The sequence below is a fragment of the Vicugna pacos genome, chromosome 15 (genome assembly GCF_048564905.1).
Source record: "Vicugna pacos chromosome 15, VicPac4, whole genome shotgun sequence".
Classification (NCBI taxonomy): Eukaryota; Metazoa; Chordata; class Mammalia; order Artiodactyla; family Camelidae; genus Vicugna; species Vicugna pacos.
Window position 1 is genome coordinate 28,982,727 of NC_133001.1, and position 22,955 is coordinate 29,005,681.

At 44.2% G+C, this 22,955-nt stretch overlaps 1 protein-coding gene across 7 annotated transcripts in view; it reads right to left on the bottom strand.

Moving 5' to 3' along the window:
- CAMKMT (calmodulin-lysine N-methyltransferase) overlaps positions 1-22,955 on the bottom strand; it is a 429,706-nt gene that overhangs the window by 102,415 nt on the left and 304,336 nt on the right. For 6 of the 7 annotated variants that reach the window (XR_012059060.1, XR_012059061.1, XM_072937783.1 and 3 more), the window contains one exon: positions 18,131-18,262. Coding sequence is in view for 5 of the 7 variants with exons in the window: in XM_072937783.1 (XP_072793884.1) it covers positions 18,131-18,262 (132 nt within the window). In the remaining 2 variants the exon portion in view is untranslated. Of the gene's footprint in view, positions 1-11,918; positions 12,473-18,130; positions 18,263-22,955 lie in introns of those variants that run through there. The other variant, XM_006211441.4, reaches the window with a different exon arrangement.

A 22,955-nucleotide genomic window follows, 5' to 3' on the forward strand; every position in this document is an offset into this window, starting at 1 on the left:
AATGTGTGTAAAGCCCTTAACACAATGCCTGGCACACGGTCAGCACACAATGTATGTGAGCTGGTGCTACAATTTCCCCTTGGGTCCTTCCAGTCCTCATTTGGGGCTTTCTGTCCTTTAAATAGTCCCACAATTGTCGGAAATGTGATCTCTGAGGACAACATTTAGAGGTGCCTGTTGGGAGGTTTGTGACATTTCTGCCAACTCCTGAATGCAGCCTAGACAAGAGGGTAGAGATGGGGTCAGAGAGCTGTCCTGGGCCGGCTCTTGTCCAGCCTCCTTTCTCTGGCCTTCCCGTCCATTCCCCACTACATGCCTTGTGAATGAGGCACGGCCCCTGCCTTTGTGGGTCAGTGCACCAGCCCTCGGGCTCTCGGGGCCAATCAGACTGGCCAGGCTCATGTCTCAGAGCCCTGGGAGAGGCCCTGTGCTCAGCACACACACCAAAGACAGACCTGGGACTCTGCTTCCGTGTTCACATCCACTGGTGTGGGAGCGCTTTCATGCCAGGTCCTTGGAAAGGTCACAGCAGTCTTGGTGGCCCCCACTGCTCCCAGACGAGACAATAAAATGAGTTGATATTTTAGAAAGTGACTGGGCCTCCTTTAGATGCAAAGTGAAGGAAGCTCTCTTGAAGGAGGCAGCACTTCAGTTGAAACCTAAATGAAAAAGCTAATCTTTGGAGACTGAAAGGAAGAGCATTCCAAGCAGAGGCAATGGCAAATGCAAAGGCCCTGTGGCAGGAGCCACACTGCAGAACCCAGGTGCATGGAGCATGGTGGGCGAGCAGAGTATGGGGCGAAGGGTGCGCAGGATCTCATAGGTCGCAGAGAGGAAGGCTGATCCGAATTCTGCCTCCTCTTCTATAATGTACTTGCTCCTCTAACAACCTTTCGCCAGTCCTTTTCCACACTCTGTCTCGTTTGAGGACACGTCAGCTGTGTGCACTGCTGCATCGACAGCTCTCCTGGTCCGGGTGACATTGTGAAGCTGGTGAGTGGTTTCTGACACTTGGATTCTCCCATTTCTGCTCTGTTCCCTGGGTCTTGGGCCCTTTACTTCCTCTAGGTTCCCTGTGTCCTCTCGCCAGCAGCTCCTGCTTGACACCCCAGCCCCATTAAGGCCTATCCTCAGACCTTTCACGCTGAGGACCAGGAGACTATCACGGCTCCCAGAGGGGCCTCGCTTTAACAGTAACCCTGCCTTGAGCTGAGGGAAAGGTGGCTGTTGGTGGAATTTCAGTATCAGCAACACATTTCTTTCCCACCCACCCAAGAGTTTGTTGTCCTGTGCTCCTTAAATCTTGCCACACTGGTGGTTACTCGCTCTGCATCTATAGAGCTCAATGGGGCCTCATGACCAGGACAGAGGCCAGTCTCTGACCTCCTTGGGTCTTTCCCTGAACATCCCCAAGAGTGCCGGGTGCCTAGAAAAACAGTATGGATGACAGGCTGGGGGTTAGAGCCACGAAAAGAACAGCAACAGATTTCTCATCCCACAGCCTCAACCTGCCTAGCCACTGCCACCCTCCTGTCCAAGAGAAGAGGATGTTACCACCAGCAAACCCTGTACATCCTAGGCCACGTGCACACCTGGACTCGGTTTGCTCTTCTTTCCCCCGTTGTCACTCGTGTCTCCAGCCCACATTGCCATGTTCTTTCACCAGGACCACCACATTATAGGAGCTCCCTAACTAGCATCTCCATTTCTTCTAAACTGCTCTCCATTCAGCATTCAGAGTATTTTTATTTTTTATTTTTTAAATGGAGGTCCTGGGGATTGAACCTAGGACCTCACGCATGCTAAGCATGCGCTCTACCACGGAGCTATACCCTTCCCCAACCCCCTACTCCTACCCTGAGTGATCTTTTAAAAATGTCCCTCTGACTGTGCCATGCTCACTATTCCAAACCCTTCCACGGTCACTCATCAGACTCCAAATAAAATCCAAGCTCACTGAATCCTGCACAGCAGGCCCTTGCCCATGTCACGTCCCTCCTCACAAGGCCCCAGCAGCCCTGGCCTCGCTCTTCTCCTCAAAGGCAGCGGCTCTGGCTCCCGCTCCAGGCCTGCTGTCCACCTTCCCTCTGCCTGAGGGCCTCACCCCACCGCTGTCTCTTAGCGTGACTGCCCCTTCTCACCAGACCGCTCAGAGATGCTTTCTCCCACCATCCTGTCTGAGGCAGGCCCCTCCTCTATTACTCTCTACCTGTAGGAACCTATTGGTTTTTCATTGAATTTACAATTTATAATGATTTTATAAGTGCACTGGCACATTTGTTTAATGTTTACAATGCAGGCTACTTGTGTGCAGAGCAGTTTTGTCTTTCTCACAAGGCCCCAGCAGATCACGGGGCTTTCTTATTCACTATTAGAGCTCCAGCATCCAACAGGGTGACCAGCACACAAAAGACATTTATTAGATAAGTGAGTAAAAATGGAGGCACTCGGGCACCCAAGGGTCCTCTCTTCCCCCACAGTGGCAGCTGAGGCGGCTCCCCAGCATTCGGCCTGGGGCAGGGCAAACTGAGACATCAGGGTCATCCTAGAACCTCACAGGACAAAGTCTCCTGAGAAGTACTAAGTACTCCCTAGGGCCAGGCTAATGTGGGACAACTCTTTCTTGCCTGTACCAGAGAATTCTAACTCCCCCAGGTGATCAAAATCTCTGGCCCTGACTGATAATGGAGAGTTTTTATCTTGACTACTTTAGAATTTCACATGAAATGGGAAATTAAATTATCTAGTTCAAAGAGAAGGCAACAGATGTCCAGAGAGGTTAAGTAGTTTGCCTAAAATCCCCAGTTGGTTACTGGGGGAGTCCAGGCTAGAATCTAGTTATTCTGAGTCCCCTGTACTTTCTCTCACAGTCCATTTTCTCTTGTGTCCTCTCCCAGGAGCCTGAGAGTGATTTGCCTTTGCAGTAGGCTGCTTTTCTGAAGGGTGAGAGAGGCCTGGGAGACTTGAATCCTGTTTTCCTGTTTTCACAGTTTTAGTCACTATGTAACTCAACATGTTTTAGGCAAAACATTATCTCCAAAGTTTTGATACCTCAAGGTACACTTAAGGATGCAGAAAAGTACCTCAGAGAGAGAAGACCAAGATTGTATCAGTTAGATAAATGCTGGAGAGGGCGTGGAGAAAAGAGAACTCTCCTACACTGTTGGTGGGAATGTAAATTGGTGCAGCCCTTATAGAAAACAGTATGGAGATTCTTTAAAAAAATTAAAAATAGATACCATATGATCCAGCAATGCCACTCCTGGGCATATATCCAGAAGGAAATCTAATTTGAAAAGACACATGCACTCCAATGTTCATAGCAGCACCATTTACAAGAGCCAAGACATGGAAACAACCTAAATGTCCACTGACAGATGACTGAATAAAGAAGTTGTGGTATATTTACACAATGGAATACTACTCAACCATAAAAAAGAATGAAATAATGCCATTTGTAGCAACATGGATGGACCTGGAGATTTTCATTCTAAGTGAAGTAAGCCAGAAAGAGAAAGAAAAATACCATATATCACTTATATGTGGAAACTTAAAAAAAAAAAAAGACACAAACTTACTTACAAAACTCACAGACATGGAAAACAAAGTTATGGTTACCAGGGGGAAAGGGTGTAGGAAGGGATAAATTGGGAGTTCGAGATTTGCATATACTAACTTCCATATATAAAATAGATAAACAACAAGTTTCTTCTGTATAGCACAGGGAACTATAGCCAATGTCTTGTAGTAACCTATAATGAAAAAGAATATGAAAAGTAACATATATATGTATATGGATGACTGAAACATGCTGTACACCAAAAATTGATGCAACATTGTAAACTGATTACACATCTATTAAAAAATAGATTGTATCAGTTATCTATTGCTATGTAACAAACTGCCCCAAAACTTAGTGGCTTAAAACCACTATTTATTAGTTCATGATTCTGCGAGGAAGCCTTTTGGGCTGGACTCTGCTGGACAGATTTTCTGCTGGCTCACCTGGTTGGCTCACATTGCTATAGTCAGCAGCTAGGTCTGCCAGGGGCTGTCTTTCCTGGATATCTTCACTCACATGGCTGGAATGATGGGAGTGAGTGGGTCACGTGTCTCCAGTGTCCAGCAGGATAGCCCAGGCTTTTTCACATGGCAGCGGGTTTCCAAGAGCATCAAGAGACAGCAGACCCCAGTGTACAAGCAGTTTTCAAACCTCTGCTGTACTCATGCTTACTAACCTCTCACGGGCTGAAGTGAGCCAAGTCAAGTTCAGAACCAAGGTGCCGAGAAACAGACTCCATTTCTTGATGGGAGAAGCTGCAAAATATTGCTGCCATTGTTCTCAATCTATCTTAAGGGCAGAGTCAGATAAACCCCTTGGTAGCATAATCATATTGAGAATGCTGTAACCACCCTATGGTTTCTCTGGTCTATTGGGGGTGGGGGAAGGAGGCTGCGAGAAGGGACCAGAAGTAGCCCCTGGCTGTGAGGTGAGACAGAAACACTGACAGCCAGGAGAAAGGCAAGCTGGAGTCCCTGAGACCTCTGTGGCCCAGGCCCGGCGGTCGTCCAGGGCCTGAAGTGGGCAGAGAGGAAAGACCTGGGACAACCTGGGAGCTGCTTCATGCTGTCCTCTCCTGGCATCCCGAGATGCTGCTTATGTAAGTGGTTTGGCCAAGAAAAAAGAGAGACAGAGTGCCTTCCACTCAAAACATAAGGCCGGTCAGGGCTGTGGCCTCTGCTCCTAAAAATAAAGCCTGTGAAGGAAATGAAGGCTAATGCACCTGGAGGTGAAACCACAGGTCAGGTGGGCAAAGCTTTTAAGTGTACTGTCTTCCGTGTTGGGGACAGCACGGTGACATTTCCCCCAAGCTCAAGGAGAGCTCCGCCATCAGTCGGCCAATTGCAAATCAAGACCGCGAAGTACTGAGCTCACTTTCCGACCCTGCCTGACAGAAACGTGCTAAAAGTTCCAAATTGCTCACATCGGTAGCCCGCAAACAATCAGTAAAATAGAATAGAATTTACAAACCACTATTTTCAGATCCCTCCGCCCATTTCTTCCGGTGGACCTGGCCACGGATGGTGAGGTGGTGGTGAGGTGACAGCGCCCACCGGGAAGGCAGGGGGGCTTCCAAACGAGGCGAGGGAGGGACGCTGCTCGGAGGCCTTTTTCTTGTAGCTCCAGACAAATTAAAAACCTCCTTACCCGCCATTCATTCATTCATTCGGAGGAGGCCTCTTCCTTCCTCCGCAGGGGGGCTGCTGTGTTGGAAGGAGATCGGATTCTGGAAGGCTGGGCCTCCCGGAGCTCTCAAGGAGGGGGAGCCCGCAAGAATGGAAAGAGAGAGGCCCTAACCCTGAAGAGATTGGCAGGCAGGGAGTAGGGGCAAAGTGCAGCCCAGGTCACTGGGAAAAAAGAAATCTCAGACTAAGGGAATGGGGGAAAGTTCCACTTCCAGCCTCATTATTACAGAAGCCTGGGTAGAGAAGGCGGGGGAGCCCAAAGGAGGGAGAAAAGGGAAGTGAGACGAAGCAGAGATTCCAGGGGGCACGGGCTGTTGGAAAGAGCACCGGCAGGCGAAGGTGCCGCATCTTCTAGAACTGATTTGGACAGACCTGGAAGCCCGTGGCCTGGGACTCCCAAGGAGGGAGGGCAGTATGCCCCATTAGGGGTGGGACGAATTGATTTCCCATGAAGAACAGCACCATTTCCTCTAAATGCCCTCTCCAGTCCTCCTTAATCTGCCCTGGAGGCAGCAGGTGACCTCTGCGCAGACCCCTAGAGGCGCCTTTGTTCTGGGGCATTCTGCATCTCGCCCTGCCCCCACCCCGTGCACCTGGGCAGCAGCCTCCACATGCACTTGTCCACCCTTGGCTGGCTCGCGCGGAGGGACGGGCTGATGCCTTTGTATGGGAAAAGCCGTCCGCCAACTGTTTTCCCTTCCTCTTGACACGTTGGCTGATGGTTTTCCGGTTCAGTCCGACAGCCACGGGAACCGACTCCCGGGAAAAAATAGTTTAGCCTGCTATACTTTTATCTGGTGAGACAAGTTTGTGACTGAGACTACCAAGCGGGCCGACCCTCACTATTTATTCATGGCCAGAGCCCTGCTATTCAGAAACTGAGCTCAGCCCTGCCCTGGAATCCCCAGGTGTTCCCCGCTGAGGTCTAATCCAATCCCTCTGAGGTTTGCTAATTTAATTGTGTAATGGTCCACACCTGAGACATTCCCGTAACTGTCTTGAGGACATTACTGAGCTTAAAGTAAAGACTAATAAGAGTATTAAGGCAGAAACTTTAGACACTGTAAGCTTTTACCATCTCTAAAACTTCTGAGTCAAGCAGAAGAAAACTGGGGGGCAGGGGAGGGGGGCGAACTCCAAGTTAGAAAAAGCAACAAGAAGTAATTAAAGTTCTTGCTGAGTGAGTCTGAAATATGTATTTAGCCCTTGTAAATTAAATACCCTGGGTTTTTAAAGAGCGATTTCCCCAAACATCTATTATTCACATCAGTAGGACAGACGGCAAGCCACTGTAAGATTTATGGAAACTGAAAGACTTCCTATGCTAAAGGTTAATGAAAGTGTAATTTGAATCTTGAAGTCTTTACGTGTCGGCTCGGTTAACACCGAGGGCTCATTAAGGATGCGTTGGGTACCGCGGGCGGCCGGTGACGTCACAGCGGGTATTTTAAATGGGCGGGGCCAGGCCGCTCTGCATGTAATTCTTTAAAAATATAAAAGCCTCCGTCTTTCCTCCTCTGTCTCTCCAGCTGTAACAACTTCACCGACTGTCTTGGTTCCACCCCGAGGATTTCACTGAGAGAACACGTTAGAGGGAATCAGGAAGCAGAGAAAAGGTCACAAATAAGCACCTCAGGAACAATGAAAGCTTTTCTCTATGCAGCAGTGGGAGAGTTGCTAGAAAAACTGGAAAGGTATTAATCAGAAGTGGCTATAAATCCTCTGGAGTTTTGCTCTTATAAAACTCCTCAGAGAAAGTCTTGAAGGAAATGCAGGTCAAAGCCCAAAAAAGCTCTTGATCAGAGATTGCTGGAGGAAAATCTTCCCAGACGCCGTTTAATAGGCAGCAATCACCCCAGGAGTGGGGAAGCCAAGTACGCTTGAAACATGGTTGCAATTCCTAATAGGTCTTGTCACACTTAAGGCACTGCAAGCTCCATCCAACGAACAGCTGAAGCTAGCTGGCGATTCATAAAGCCAACAGTTTAAAGTTTATTATGATGAAAGCACTTAATGACAGCCATCGCTAGGGGCCCATCATTTATAAAGCTGTGCTGAGTATTAGACATGTAGCATGACCACCAATTTTATGTCACAATTGCTACCATAAAATGACCTTTGGTGATTTTTGCTGCATGTGGTGGACAGCTCTTCCTTCACATTAGTGCTCTGTGGCTTTCTTTGCAGACTATTATGCTGTCTAAAGCTTATTTGGCACTGTCGTGAGCCTCAACCCTTGTTATTACCCCGAAGGCCTGTCTGAAAAAAAAAAATCTCATGCTCTATTACGCCACTCCAATAATTTACAGTTCTTACCAGCCTAGGTTAGTGTAATATTTTAATGCAAATATGTTTTACCATTGCATTTTATTTAAAACGGTAAAAAAAAAAAGTTCCCATGCTTCTGGCTAGGGTAATATCGCTTGATGGGAGTTCACTGAAATCAGCCTCTTATTCCCTGGTCAGGTCTCATTGAATGGGCACTCTTTTCCCTGGTCAGTTAAAAACACCTCCAGGAAAAAAAAAAAAAAGGTTAATTAAACTTTCCTTGAGAAAGAGATTTTTTTTTAAAGATCCTGTGTGTGATAAACCTACCTAAGGCAGAAACACCAATTCTTATTTCCCTACATCCAGTCCCAATGCAAATTTACATTTGAGTAACATTATTTAATTAGGATTCCATTTTCCAACCTGCTTTGTGTAGTTAGAAAATGTTTGAATACACAGCCACTTTACTGCTCTGATGTAAACCGCTGCTGAGAAAGTGGTCTGTCCATGCTACACCACCTTTAAATTGTGTATATAATTTTAAAATGATATAAAATCTGCTTCTAGTCCCTGAAAAAAAAATACAAGCATGGCACACTGCAATTTTGGAAGGATTTAAAATATGTGATTTCTGCTGGTACCTACTGTATTGGGTTTAATATAAAGCTTTTTTCAATAAGGTAAATTGTTACATGACAAACTCATCTTCCACCATTATCATCTGCTGTTTGTGTTTAACAACAGGAGTCCCGCTCTAACAAAACTGTTGTAATGGCTGTACAAATTACTCAGCTGAAAGCTTTTCACCAAACAAAACAGTATTAATCAGCAGTTCTTATGAAGGTGCTAATTAAAAACAATTTTCTTCCTCAGTTTGCAATACTAAAGCCATCTTCACTTGCACAGTTTCCAATATACAGTTACTGTATTTGCTCACTTCAGGCCCTCTATTAACTATTGAATCTCCTATTAGCCATTTTATTACATTTCTGTTTGCAAGCTTGTTGACATTTTAAAAGTCATAGTATGATCTGTTTTATCTATTAAAAAATGTATTAATTGAAAAGTCAGGGGGACAAAAAAGGCAAAATACAGACTCCAAATGAACCAACTTCCAGGGCAGAGAACACAGTGAGCATTTAAGTCACAGCCTGGGCAGTAAGGTCTCCGGGTAAAACGAAATCTGAGAATTAAAAGTGGCATTTCAGGCTTAATGGCTTGTTAAACACCAACAGGCTCCTTCCTAATTTGGAAATAGTCCACTCAGGAAAACATACTTGCCCTCTATCTAAATTCAGTTTCTAAGGAGACTCAGACTGACTTTCTAACCAACTTCACTCTCTGGGATACACTCAGCACAATTATGACATTTCATACAGTCTGAAATCAGCAGATTTTGATCTGAGGTGGGAGTGTACCTGGAATCTTTGGAGCCTAGATCGAGGGTCTAAACAGCCTTATCTTCCCTGTGAGTGTGTGAATGTGCATGTGTCTACATACACACTGACTCCTTCCCCTGTGTGGGCGTCCTGCCCCCACTCCCCTCTGTCTAATTAAAGGGTCCCACCAGACAATGCCACCAAATTGTTTGGCACAGATTGGAAACAAGTCAAATGCTGACTAAGCACAAAGACTCCACAGAAGCTGGGTTGAGGGAAGGGGACCGTCCATTCCTATTTAAAAAAAAAAAGTCTAACCCTTAGGAGAAGAAAGTATGCCCCACTTTGGGAGTAGAAAGAAGGAAAAAAAAAAAGCACCACCTCCACAATCTCCTGCCTAGGGTATTAAAACCAGGTTCTTCAACTGTCAAAAGCAGTTAACTAGTTTAAGCAAAGACACCTGGCTGTTGAAATAGGGCTCCAGAGGGCCACTAATCCTTCCATTCACTCAGTTAACTGCTGGATCCCCCAAATTGATTCAACAGGTATGCAGTGGTAAATTCAGCCCATACTGAAGCCAAAGGGAAAATCAGCAAGGGGCGGGCAGCTCTTCTCTGAAAACACCCGAGGAACCAGCCAGAAAAGCTTTTATGGCCCGACAAGTTTTCTGCTGAATACTGAGCACCTAAATTACCCTTCCCTAATGGAAGTTACATTTTCATGCTCAGTCAAAAAGCCAACAAAATATACAATTTATACAAAATAGCATCAACCTCTTAGGTAGTCTTTTCTAGCACTTTTATCCCAATTCAAAGCCTATGTCTTGCTATAAAATAAAATATATTTCTTATAACCAACTTGTATGTGGCTGTTCATATCACCGCGTTAGAACTGACCATGGGCGATCCTAGAACCGTTCTTACCTGCAACCAAATCTACTTAGTATGACAAAGGAGATTCATGAGTTTTATCAGAAGATACAGGTACACAGGGAACAGGAATATCGTAATTTCAAAGACAGGCTTTGTTTTGAAACAAACACATGCACAATGACACAGGCAATTATGGAATATGGGGCATTTCAGTCGCAATTATACACAACTTGGTCCTGATGCAGAGGAATAGCTCTTAATCATAAAGTTCAAAAGAAATGCAAATGGATAAACTTTCTAAAGCAGCTGTATTCCTCCCCCTCTCAATATTGGCATTTCATTAAAATTTGAGAAAATAAAAGCACTTTTCAATTATTCAATAATATACAACTTTAGCTTCTTACAAACTTCCAAATAGCCTGGACTAGTGACATTTCCTGGTGAGGATCCCATGAAAAGCAGATCGATGAAACCTTAACATTTCCTTCGAAAACCTTAACACTTTACAAAAGGTTCTCTAGGTTTTAATCACACAATTGGCATATTTCTTTACTAGGTGTCTTTTGGGAGCAACGACTCAATTCTTATACCCGGTCTCGAGCTTAGGTAACTGTACACGTCATCCTCAGATATTTTTTTTTAAACATGACTGGTTTACTTTTTAAGATACAATTTCTCCCAGAAAAATAAACACTGGTTTTCTACATCTACAACACACAAATGCAAACTGAATTCTTGCCGATTCATGTATTTTCATGGGAAATGAAATGATGGGGATATTCTCATGGTTCTGCTGCTCTACATTTTAAAAAAATAAGAACAGATGATCTTAGATGCTACTGCATGCGTGGGTTTTCTTTGTTTGGCAGATTTAGTTGCAGGTTTTACAGAAGAAATCATTTCTCTGTATTTTCAGCAATATAAATGGAACCAACCGTTTTGCCTTTTTAAAACATTCTGAATTCTAATTTTTAAACAAGAAAATATGAAGCCAGTGTGCAACCTATACAGTAGCCAAAGGAAAGCTGCCACTAGCTGAACTGCTCAGCTAAATGGCTGGTTTGCATTGCCCTGGTCTTTATCTAGCACTGAGAATAGACTGCTGTTTTATCCAAAGAGGAATAAATTGCTGTTATTGTGATGTTAGCCCATCACTTGGCATTGCAATTCAAGTTTTTGTGAGAAAGAAATGTATGATCTAACTGCGACTTGACCTATGCCTTCCAAGATCCATCTAGGTGCTCTAATGGAGCAGAAAAAGTGGTGAATACAAGGACATGCAAACTGATGGTGAAAAATTTGTTTGATGATAGAAGTGGGCAGAGAAGACATCTGAGAGTCGCTGTTTTGATGACAGCTAAGTTTGTTTAACATGCAAAAGGATTCGCTCCCCCAGTCTCCCACCTATCACTTTAATTGTATCACACTCAATCTGCGCTTTGCCTCCACTAAAGATAGGATATATAGCTAACCTAGTAATGACATTACCGCTAAAGTGGGCACAGATGATTCCTTACAGATAAACATCTGAATTGCCACAGAAGGCGTTAGAGCTTCTCGTGGATGCAAGAGGCAAGGAGAGGCTTGGGTTCCCTGCAGAAAAGTCATCCTGTCTCAGTCCTAGGTAGCACCTATTAAATGTTTACCATACACTTGCATCACAGCATATAACCATACACTGACTTTACATTAGATAATTGTGTGATTGAGTTTTTAAAAACTCCCCCCTGGTTGCCATTTCATTTTATCAATCATGTATTCAAAATTTCTCTGCAAAGGACCTGTTTTGAAAGAGGCCTGGAACAAGCAGTAGATTTGAGCCCTGATAAAGGCTCACTTTTCATTCATAGTCAGAGCCTAAATGTGCTCTTCTTGTACCTAAACAGATAATAAGCACTCAGCACACTCCTCCTCCTTGACACAACACATTGAGACTAATCACACATAATTGGAGAGGAGGAGCAGAGGGCTGGCCACGCTATTGTGTCCAGAGGACAAACGGTCAGTTTATGAGGCTTTGGGCTGATGTAGTCATTTCTTACACATCTATAGAGAAAAAAACATCCTGTTTGAAAGGGAAAAGAGAATGAGCAAGAGAGACAGAAAAAAAAAAAGAGTTGGCAGATTTAATACAATTAATTTGAGGGCGATCTGAAAGATTTGCTTCATTTATTTATTTTTTTTTAACCAGCAAAGAGAAACCTTTGCTGTGTTGACAGATGAAAAACTACCACCAATGAAACAGAACAAAGACCAAGATATTTTCTAAAAGGTTGGGGGGTGGGTAGTAGGAATCACCGAAAGAAATTCTGTCTCCATGAGAGGGAAACATATTTTGGTTGAGTCCAATTCAAATCTCAAGCTGTTTATACATATTTAAAGACAAAAGTCTGGTGCAGGAAGCAGAAGGCAAAAAAGGAATTTGGGGTGGCTGGGGCATCACGTGGGTGAGGAGGGTGGACTCCATCATCCACATGTGGCACGGTGCACAGGTGGTGGGGCCCGAGACCTGGGGGCTTGAAAATCTCAGGGAGCCAACAGCTTGCTGTAGATTATAACCAGCATTTTTCTGCTTTTGTGAAAATATTCCCTGGGCATTTGTTTTCGTCTTCTGAGCAGCTTCATCTTCTATCCATTTTTGGTTAAAATAAGCAGAAGTGGGTAATGAAGATTTTCTTCGTATATATCCTGGTTTTCCTTTTTCAACTGAAAACAATAATAAAAAGGAAGAATAAAGGTAAGGAGACTCAGATTGGGAATTTTCACTCTCCAGTTTTAATGTTGAGCATCATGAAGACTTCTCACCTAAATATACTGTCCTGGAAAAAGAAATCGCAAAAAAGCAACTCCAAGTGGTTCTCAGTAGCAGTGATAAGACAATACTATGCATGAAATTAGGAATCTTTTTTTTTTTTTGTAGTGGGGTGGGGTTTATTTTCATAAATAGCCAGGCTGCTTTTGTGACCTCTAGGAACTGTGAGGCACTTCAGCGAAGGGAGAGCTGGACACTAGCTCATCTTCACCAGACCAGCCGTTTGGCATAGAAGTCTCTGCTCCGGGGCCTCTCTGCCCCCTGCCAGCGACCCAGGAATCAGGCCGGCAGGCGTTTCAGATCATTTGGAGACTGCACCTGGGCACGATGGAAAGGCTGGTGGGGCCTAAGTCATTTCAAAGGCTCTCCAGCTGCTTCTTAGGGGTTTTAATATTAATGACAGATAATTCAAAAATTTTTCTCTTCGAGGAGGAAGACATATTCCAACAATTAGAGCACCAAGCTTCGATACTAGTCAGGTAAATTTCCGACAGACTTCCCATGATAGATTTAAAAATTCAGAGTACTCAAATCCAAAGTACACTTCTCATCCAGCTTGAATAATTTTGAGAATTGTATTTATATTTATTTTAGCAAATCATAAGTTGCTATCTATAAAGACAAAATTACTATTTTTGAAGCCGGTATTTTGGAGCCAATTGTGAATCCATGTTTTGGATTTATAAGGATCAGAATATAAATATTTCTTTTAATTATACATGGAACCAATTCCTTTATTGCTTCAAATCAGACAAACATCCCACCCCACCCTGAGTCCAAATGAATGGCTCCAAGCAGGACACTTTCCTGCGTCAGTGGGTCTGGGGCATGTTAACTTCAATCTTGGATCTTTTCAAAGTGCACGTTTCTTCTAAATCGTATTCCCAAACCGTGACGTGCCCTCACCATGAAGGACAGCAGCAACGATCCTGCTTTTCCTTTTCCACTGGAAAATGTAAAGCCAACCCAGTCTCGACTTTCTAATCCATTTTCCTAAGAACTGATGGTGGTATAATTGCTGAAGTCACTTCATTCCTTTTTCTTAGATGGTGTTAGCTCTTTTTACAGATGCTTAGTTGTCTATTGAGAAAGGTCTTCATGGATTTTTTGTTGCCACCAAAGTAGTGACAGTGTTAATCCTAAACACATATCCCCCAATATCACTCTTTAATTTTTTAAAATGCCCTGAAAAATGGCTTCCCAAACTTCCCAAACCAAACGCACTCTAACCAGGCCCTACTGACTGTAAATACCTTTGTTGCCAGTTGCCCTAGTGATAGAAGGAGCTCACTGAAAAATTTTACCAAGGGAAGAGGGGGCCGAGCTAGCTAAATTCTTCCTCTGGGACTGGGGATAAGGGAAAGTTGATTACTCAGCGTAAGTCAGCTGATCTACTCACTCACAATGCACTAATATACAGAGACTCAAATGAGCTCTTTATAAAGTCCCTGAGGTAATATGTGGGATAAATAATTCTTCTGTAAATATGGGTTAGAAATCACTTTTAACTTGGATTCTATGCTGACCTCTGGAGGCCAAAGCGGAGGCTTCCTTGCTCAGAGGGGCCAGGGGCCAGCCCCGTGTTGACTGTGAGCCCTTCCCGCCACAGGAGAGAACGGACAACCCTCCAAGGCAACACTACACCCCAGCACCAGGTCACTTCCCAGTCCAGTCTGTGCCGGGGGCGGAGGGGTGGGGTACCTGAACACACACAGAGCTGTTAGGAAATATGGACTTCCATGTGGTAACATTATGTGGTTTCAGAATAATTCCATTCACCCAGACCGTACTTTTTGCCCAATGAATAATTATAATTTTAAGAAATAAAAAAGTACCTTGAAAAAAAATGAACAAGCAGCAAATTGTGCATAAAACAATTTTTCAATTTTATAGGTTTAAACAGCGTCTTTGAGGACGAAACTAAATTATATAGCTGCTATTAGTAGCATTCTGCTTTACTTCATAATTGGATGTAACACACTCAGCCTCGCCATGGCGCGAACAGCAGCAGCGGGAGTGAAGTTCAGACTGTTTACCCTTTACAGTATCCACAATTATCAACAGCACACCACACAGATTATAAGCACCAGCCACTTGTAATGTGGCATTTTGAATAGATAAGCAGAAGTGCAATATGGCCATGCTTTTAACACAATGTACTGACTTGACAGCCGATCCCAAGCCTAAATTCTCATGGCTAAATAAAAAAAATAAAGAAAATAAACACACGGGTGGTTTTGCAAAAGTTAAAAAAAAAAAGGAAACTATGGCATGTGAAATTATATTTCAAAGAATATTTTGCATGAGGGAGAGTATTTCTATCAACTCATTTCAAGCCAGCTGTAATCTCTAAATCAAATCTCTACCTCGATAAACAATCGGCTGTCTTAACGTCCTAAAGGTTTGGATCCCCACCACCCGGCAATGCATTTGATTCCTAGCCTGGAGGAGACCAAGAGGTTGGGTGAGAGAGGGAAGTGTGTTCTTTTTTTTCCCTGTTGCCTGGATGAACAGAAAGGAAATATTTTAAAAACCTACTACACCTTTGGCTGCCTGGTTCCTGAGCACGGTGGCTGCATGGTGTGGGCACCATTTAACAAAAGCACTGGCAGAAAAGTGCAGAATGGCACCGTTTTGATTACAGGCTTGCTCTTTAACGGAAATAAAATTTCACAGTTAACAATGAGAGGTGAAAAGTTTAAGAGGCAAAGCTGTTCCTCCTGATCATGACTGTTAATCAGCTTCATGGGTGGTTGCCTAAATCTGTAGATTTTTTTTTTTTTACCTTGCACTACTGCCAAGATTGTAACTAATTTCCCCCCCCCAACCTACCCCTCCTTGTAAGAGGAGGGGTGAAAAACTCAGCAGAGGAGGCAGCTGTGTATGAGTGACGTGAAGCACTAATGCAGAGGGCAAAATTAAAATTCATGAATCTCTTCACAACCATTTGTGTAACAAGATTAAGACGGGACAGCGGAAAAGAGCGGCATTATCAGGCGTCTTACAGTCCTCCAGCTGGTTACGCTCTATTCCAACACAGTAGGGCTAAGAGGATAACACGCAGCCCGAAGGAAAACGCTGCCTCTCCATTTGGGAGCAGGCTCGTCCCCGGGACCATGGGGGTTTGGCCAGAGATGGAGAGGAAGAAAGCTGATTGCCGCTCAAGATGGAAAACTTTTAAGCCCCGGCTATTAGCACGCCGCAAACAAAAGCGGCCAGGGAGGAGGATCCTGGCGGCCGCGCGGGCCCCTGCGCATCCCCGGAGCCCGGGCGGGCGGGCGGCGGCGGGCAGGAGCCCAAGGGGGCCGGGGTGCTGGCTTCGGCGGGCCGCAGTCCCCGCGTCCTGGCGAAGAGCACGAGGGCTCGGCGGGGAGCGTCCCTGCAGCTGGGCCCCTGGCTCTGCCTCTGGGCGAGGTCCTCTCCGGGCATCCTCCCCTTGCAAAGGAGACCTCCCCGTGCCAGCTGCAGTTGGGTCATCCGGGCCTCTCTCCGTGCAGTCCGCACGTTAAACCCGCTGCTGGAGCAGAAAAGCCGGGCGTTCTGTGCTTCTGGTACGGAAGGGACGAGAGGCAAATTCTGGCTAGACGCAGGAGAACCACAAACCAGCTGAAATTGCTCTCATCATGAAAAACAGACGTCATGGGTGCACGTTGATACCATCTACGTAGGGCGCTCTAACCCCCAGAAGACTCCCCTAGGGTTCTACTTCCTGAGAACAAAATGCAGCTCTCACCTGCCACAACAAGAACGGAAAGAGGAGGGGAACTATTTCTTAGTCCAGTGTCAGCCAGGTGGGGAACTGAACTTTAAAGCAATTATGATGAGATAAACACTAAGGCCACTTAGTTATTTATGGAAACTTATTTTTGTGGGACCAATCATCAGCCTATGATTATTTACGGGGATGCTGCGGGCATGGTGCACAGTGCAACCTAAGAGGCGTGTTTAGGGATTTCTAAAATGTGCTGTGCTTAGCAGGGTAGTGTACAACATTGGAAAGAAAAAGAGGAGGTTGCTGTCCACTAGATGCTGACAATCTAAAGTTCTAGACAAAGGAGAGGTGGTCCCTGAGGACCTGACTGTCTGGCGTGTCCCAACACACTTTTCAGATCTTGCAGGGAGGAGACAGAGGGGATCAGGCACAATGCTGAAATTTTCTGCCGGTGGAGAAACCCACACCTTTGCTCTCCTGAGCTATGACTGAGAAACTAAAAGCATTTGTCATTCTAAAGGGAAAGTGACTGACATGACATTGAAGCAGCCATCAGCTGATCCCTGTAGCTCTAGCCCCACCCTGGAGAGAAGGCTGCTTTTATCTCTTTGGGTAGAGGAGGCCAGTGGGCCAGGAGAGACCCTTCCCTGACCAGGTAAAGCCCTCAAAGCCATTCCTTTTGTTCTGGGGAGGAGCTGAAAAAGGGAGACCATCCTTCTGGAGGTAGGTAAGATTTGAATTACATGCCATTCTGTTTTTATTTTCTGATTGTAAACAAAGGGCCTGACTCCACCGGGGAGAGGAAGTGATTTACCCCTTGGGTTCACAAGGCATCATCTTCCCCCCAGGAGCTTACATGGAGCCCTAGAGACCCAAAGAAAGGAACCCATTTCCAGAAAGTGAGGATTTCCTTTCCATTGCTTAGCAGATCAGATCCATGTTGCATATAACTTTTCAAAAGTCAACACACTTCTACATTATATCATATTCACATTCTCCCAGGAGAAACATTAAGGTCAGGCCTTTACTTTTCTGCCGTCACGACTTGCAAAAAATGACAAGTCAAAGTCTCTTGCCAAGGTCAGACTAGCTCAGAGAAGGAAGATTTCTGTAAGGCACACAATTACAGAAGAAATACATGTTACACTAGTAAGTGTGATGTGTATTAGCAAACGCTGAGATTCCTAAAAAGTTGTCAGTGGAATGCTTGCCTCTCAGTGTCCTATATTGCTCTATACCTATAAATAATAAAAAGGCTGATAACATAGCTTTATGTAAGCAAGCTTAGAAATCACTCTCAGATAAGTGCTTTTGACCTAAATCTTGTAGCGCCTCGATCTGACATATAACCCCACAACTGTGAAATTCTGTGAGATTTAACAGTCTCAAACTGCCAACTGACCCAGCCATAAAGCAAACAGAGATAAAGATTTACAGTCTAACATGATACAATTAGACATTCACCTTCTATTTATTTCAGTGCAGCTAAGCATTTAACCTACTTAAAAGCTGAAGGTTTTTCATTAAAATATAAACACTTGTTTATCATTCATTCTCTGCCACCTCCCCTGCATCCTACAAATTAGTCTATTATGAATGGAAAGATTAGTTTGTTTCAGAGAAAGGAGTAAACAGGAATGGTTTCTGTAAAATCCTTCTAGACATGCAAAGATAAAAGATGGCTTTGCCACACAAAATAATCAGATACAAATAGTTGTTCAGAAGCAGCACACCTAAGGAGTCCTTTAATCAAATATTTAGGTTACCTGCCAAAAAGACCATGATCTCTTCAAAATGCAATGCGGATTAAAGTGTTATCTAACACAAGCAGAAAACTAACCTTGGAGTGGAAGTTTGAAATGTGTTCATCATAATTTTCATGTCTTTGGATAGAGAAGCCAGCTTTTTCAGCTAGATTGCAAAACTGGTTTAAAGTAGTCCCTCGACGTGGGGCGAACACCACTGCTTTCCCCTGGAACATTAAAAAGGAAATTCACACATTGGAAAGCTGGAAGGCAACCAAACGTAACAGACATTGGTCAGAGCATTCCATGTACTGCTCTCAGGTAGAAAACTCAGTTGTTCTTGAGACGTCCACACAGGATGGGCATTCGTGCTGAGAATTTCAGGGATAGATATACATCAAATAAGAAAAAAATCTATTTCATATTTAAGTGGCCAGTTGCTATATTTTACCATCTTCAAACAATGCATGTAATAAACAATACGTGACCCAACACTGGTATTCTGTACCATACACACCTCTCTTGGGTCTAGTGGTTTAAAGCATCCACTAGATTTTAGAATAACTGGTCCAGGGCAGTGCCACCCACCTTGCGACTCCTTAGCAGCTGCCAACAAATCTGCCACACAGCTCCAGAGCATGTGGCCAAGGATGCCTATAAATGTTCGTTTATTGTGCCCTGGAAACTCAGTGCCCAGAAATCCTCCACAGAGACAAGTAACCACAGTCCACTCAGTTCTGCCACCAGCCTTTTCCGTGACCATGCTGTCAGAGACAGAGCTACAGGATCCTGATTTCCAACTTCATTGAATCCTTCATGAGGGGCATCATTATGGCAAAGCACCTCCTCACGGTATTCAAGTGATTCCTTTGCAAAGCAAGTGGTATAATGAGGGCAAACAAGCTTGTCTAGAGAAACTGTACAGCCTCATCTGATTGTTGCAGTGGGGAGAGTGGGAGGACTTGAATGAAATATACACCGGATTTCAGAAAGCCCTCTGACATGAAATTCCACAACGACCATTTGCTAACTCCTGGGTGCATGTGGATTTTTCTCCTCCCTTATAGATGTGCACACAATGGCTCAACTTCAGAATCTTCTTTTCCTTTTATTTGTTTAAAAGATGACTGTATGCTTCTGTTAATTTCAGGGTTACACTTCACCTCTATGAAATACCACTTCAGGTTTTGAGGGAATCAAGAAACTATATCCCAGTTTCTTTTGAAAGGTGGGGTTCATCATTCATACCTGCCAACCGTTAATTGAGCCTTTGGGATGTGGCAGGCATGGAGCTAGGTGGTCTCTATATCTCATCTCCTCTAGTCCTCAAACTTCCCTCAAACTCAAGATAGGGATTTTCAGCTCCATTTTTCAGGATGCTCAGAAAGGTTGAATCATTGGCCAAGATGACAAACCAGTGAATGATGGGAAATTTACCTGACTTCAGTGCCAACGCTCTTCTTATGAGTCACAGTGATGACAATAATAATAATAATAGCTACCACTTTCCTAGGTACTCCACGAGCCTTCCCTTTAATCCCCTCAACAACTTTGTACGGTAGACACTGCATCCTACAGATGATTAAACATGCTGTGAAGGGTTTGAAGTCTATAAGGAGGAGCTGTGTGGCAGAAAAGAGTCTGGACTTAAAGGAGATCTCCACCATTAAACAGTAGTGTCACCTTAGGAAAATCAGAAGAAAAGAGTCATAGAACTGTTGACCTAGAAGGGACCTGGGAGATGATGTTAGTCCAATCTCCTCATTTTTCAGAGAAGAAATTCCAGTTTTCCTAGCCTGACCCACTGAGTTTTCTCATCCATTAAATGGGAAGAACAAAGCCCCCCTTGCCTTCTCCTCCGCCAGCACGTCGTGAGGATCCAGTGAGGTAATGAAAGTGGAAATAATTTGAAAACACAAGCTCATACAGATGTAAGACTAAAAGCATCTATGCCACCTACCAGTGCTATAAAATCCTACCAGTTCCCTCTCCTTCTCAGTCTCTTCCCCTCATTTAGCTGCAAGGAAATACACTGATCAACTGTCCTGAACATCAAGTGTGTTTTCATACTGTGTTTACATAGATGTGTATACACCCAGGCACATAATTATACCAGCACCAATCACGCCACTACACTTAAGGTTCTGTCAGCTTTTCCAATATTAATTGCTATTTTCAGGCGGTTTTCAAACTTAGCAGCAAAAATTCATTTTGATGTGAAACTAGATATAATATGTGGTCTCAGCAGGAGAGCAAAAGTCTCCACTAAAAAAAAAAAAAAGAGGGAACACTAGTAGGTCATTTTAGTTCTTTCTAAGAGCTGGTTGCTATTCCAGATTTCTGAATAATGGAAGTTGTTTTCTTTTAGAGTCACCTGCAAAATCGTCTTACTGTTAAAATCGAAGGGTTGATTTTTAACAGCTGTTATCCAAACTATATACCGTAATGTAATGTTTTCAGGACTCCGGGGTTGTTGGGTGGGTTGATGTTTGCATTCACAAGATACAAATCCCAGCCTCCTATTGGTTGGCGTGAGCTGTAAGGGGACTGAACTGAGCATATGTCTCAGTTTCCTTGTCCTTCCCCACCCACCACCCCTAAACCAGCAGCCCTTCCCCCTGCACTCCCTACCCTTCCTCCCTGCTCTAGTTTTGACCTTAGCCCTCATCACCACGGACACACATCATATCCTTGTTTGCTACTGCCCATCTCCTCTGGCTAGAATGTACACTTCAAGACAACAGGACCTTCTAATGTTTTATTCACTGCATTTTCCCAGTGCCTAGCAGAGGGCAGACAGTCAATTTTTGTTGAGAGAATAAACTAAATCCAGATGTTGAATAATCCGAAAAAGTCAAGTCTCTGGGAATTCGAAGGCCACGTTTTATTGCTTATTCTTTAGAAAAGATTCTCTCCAAGTAGCTTTTACAGAGTCAGTGGCTATAATGGGATTTCAGAGGGCAGCTTTCTGCGTACAATACTGTCCCCACGAGAAAGAGCGAGCGGTAGTTTTAATCTCTAATTACTCAGTTATGAATTTTAAAATGTTTTTTTTTCATTTCATTGAATGCAGACATCTTTGAGATGTGGATTAATATTTAGGAGGGACAATAGTACATCATCCATTCAGTCAATAAGCATCCACTGAGCCCTACTGAGTGCCAGCATCCGCCCCATAATGAATGGTTTAAGAAGCCCCACACCCACCCCCCATACCCCCAGTGGAGCAGGACTCTTTGGTACAGTCAGAGGAATACTCCTTACAATTTCGGCTGCAAAAATCAAAACAAGAACAAGAATATAGATTCCAAATTAGCCCATCACTTTAGAAAAATTATTTTCAATTTACCAAAGCACAACTTTCTAAGCATTCACAGTCACAGAATTATTTTAAACTCAGAATGAACACTCAATTGAATGTAAAATTTTGACTGATGAGCAGAAATTTGAGAGTTGTTTATCCCTGGAGAGAAGAGAGAAGTAGTTTCACAAAACAACAATGATATTGTTTACATTGTAAGCTCAGTTGTGGTTATTTTGCTAGGCTAATCTATACTCATGTATTAAAGGATGTGTGTTTCTGGAAAAAATAAGTATTCTTCAGATTTATTTTACTTCAGATTTATGCTATGCCAAAGAAATACCTTTATTATTTTTCCATTTCTAGGTGGTCAACTATGAAATACTGATTACAAGCTTAAGTTTATGGTTATTTTCTGACCATTTCTTTGCCTGGTTTCTGAGATGCCCGACCCTGGCTTCTCTTTTCCACGTGCCCTTTCATTGTCAGTGGTCCCCAGGGCTCTGCCTCCTTTTTCTTCATGTTCTATGCAGTTCTAGGCAATTGTACTGAGATCTACAACTTCAGCTATCACTTATGCATCAAAAACTCTCAAGTACAAAACTGCAGCATTCACCATTGTCCAGGGTCCACATGCAGATTTTCAGGTGCCTACTAGGTCTCTCCATGGGGATGTTTTGAAAGTACCTTTAACCCAGTCTGTCTAAAATGGAATTCAATATCCTTGCCCAAACCATTACCCTTTCCAGGGCACTACCCACCCATCTATCTCTCTCCTTCTCTCCCTGTCTCTCTCTCTCTCACATACACACACACACACAGCTGAGTACCCACTAAGTACCAAGCACTTCCATACCTTTCACCTTCAGAATGAAACTGGAAACCAGGAAATCATGGCATTGCCTTTTAAAACCCTTGAATGCCACACCCCGGCACCCCCATCTCTGTCATCTGCTGCATGTGGCTCTTAAACTGTGTTCGTATGGCTTCAAGGGTGGCCTGGAGGGGTAAAAGGGAGACCAAGCTTCTCACGTCCAATTTAATTAAAGCTGCCTCACTTTTGTCTGTTTTATAATTGGGGTGCTGGCTAAAAATATTTTGACCAAAGGGTTCTGCCATTTAAACAGGGCTTGGAAACCAATGACGTGGGTTCCACCTTTTGGGGATGGCAGGCAAAGTCCACTGTGACCTGAGCCACGTCTATCTCTGCAGCCTTGTTTCCGTCCCTCCCTTGTACTCAGCTGGGGCTCTAGTCCAAACTCAGTGCAGTCCCCTGATTTGTTCTTCCAGGGACCGCACGTGTCTTTACACACGCACACTTTCCCTTTGGGTGGCATGCTTCTCTTATCTCCAGTTCTTTGTCTACCTGGTAAACTCTTAACTCATCCTTCAGCACTTGGATAACATGCCCTGCCCCTTGACGCCTTGAATGACCTCCTCTGCTCCACCCTGTGCCTCCTGCCCCAGTTAGCCCTTTCCACTGCGATGTCCTGAACTCACTAGCAGATAACTGCCAGCTTGCTTGTCTCTCACGCTGGACTGTGCGGTCCTTTGGGGCAGGATTATTTGACTCTTTCCCTAGGTGGGCACTCAATAAATGCTGAATGAACCTCTCAGTG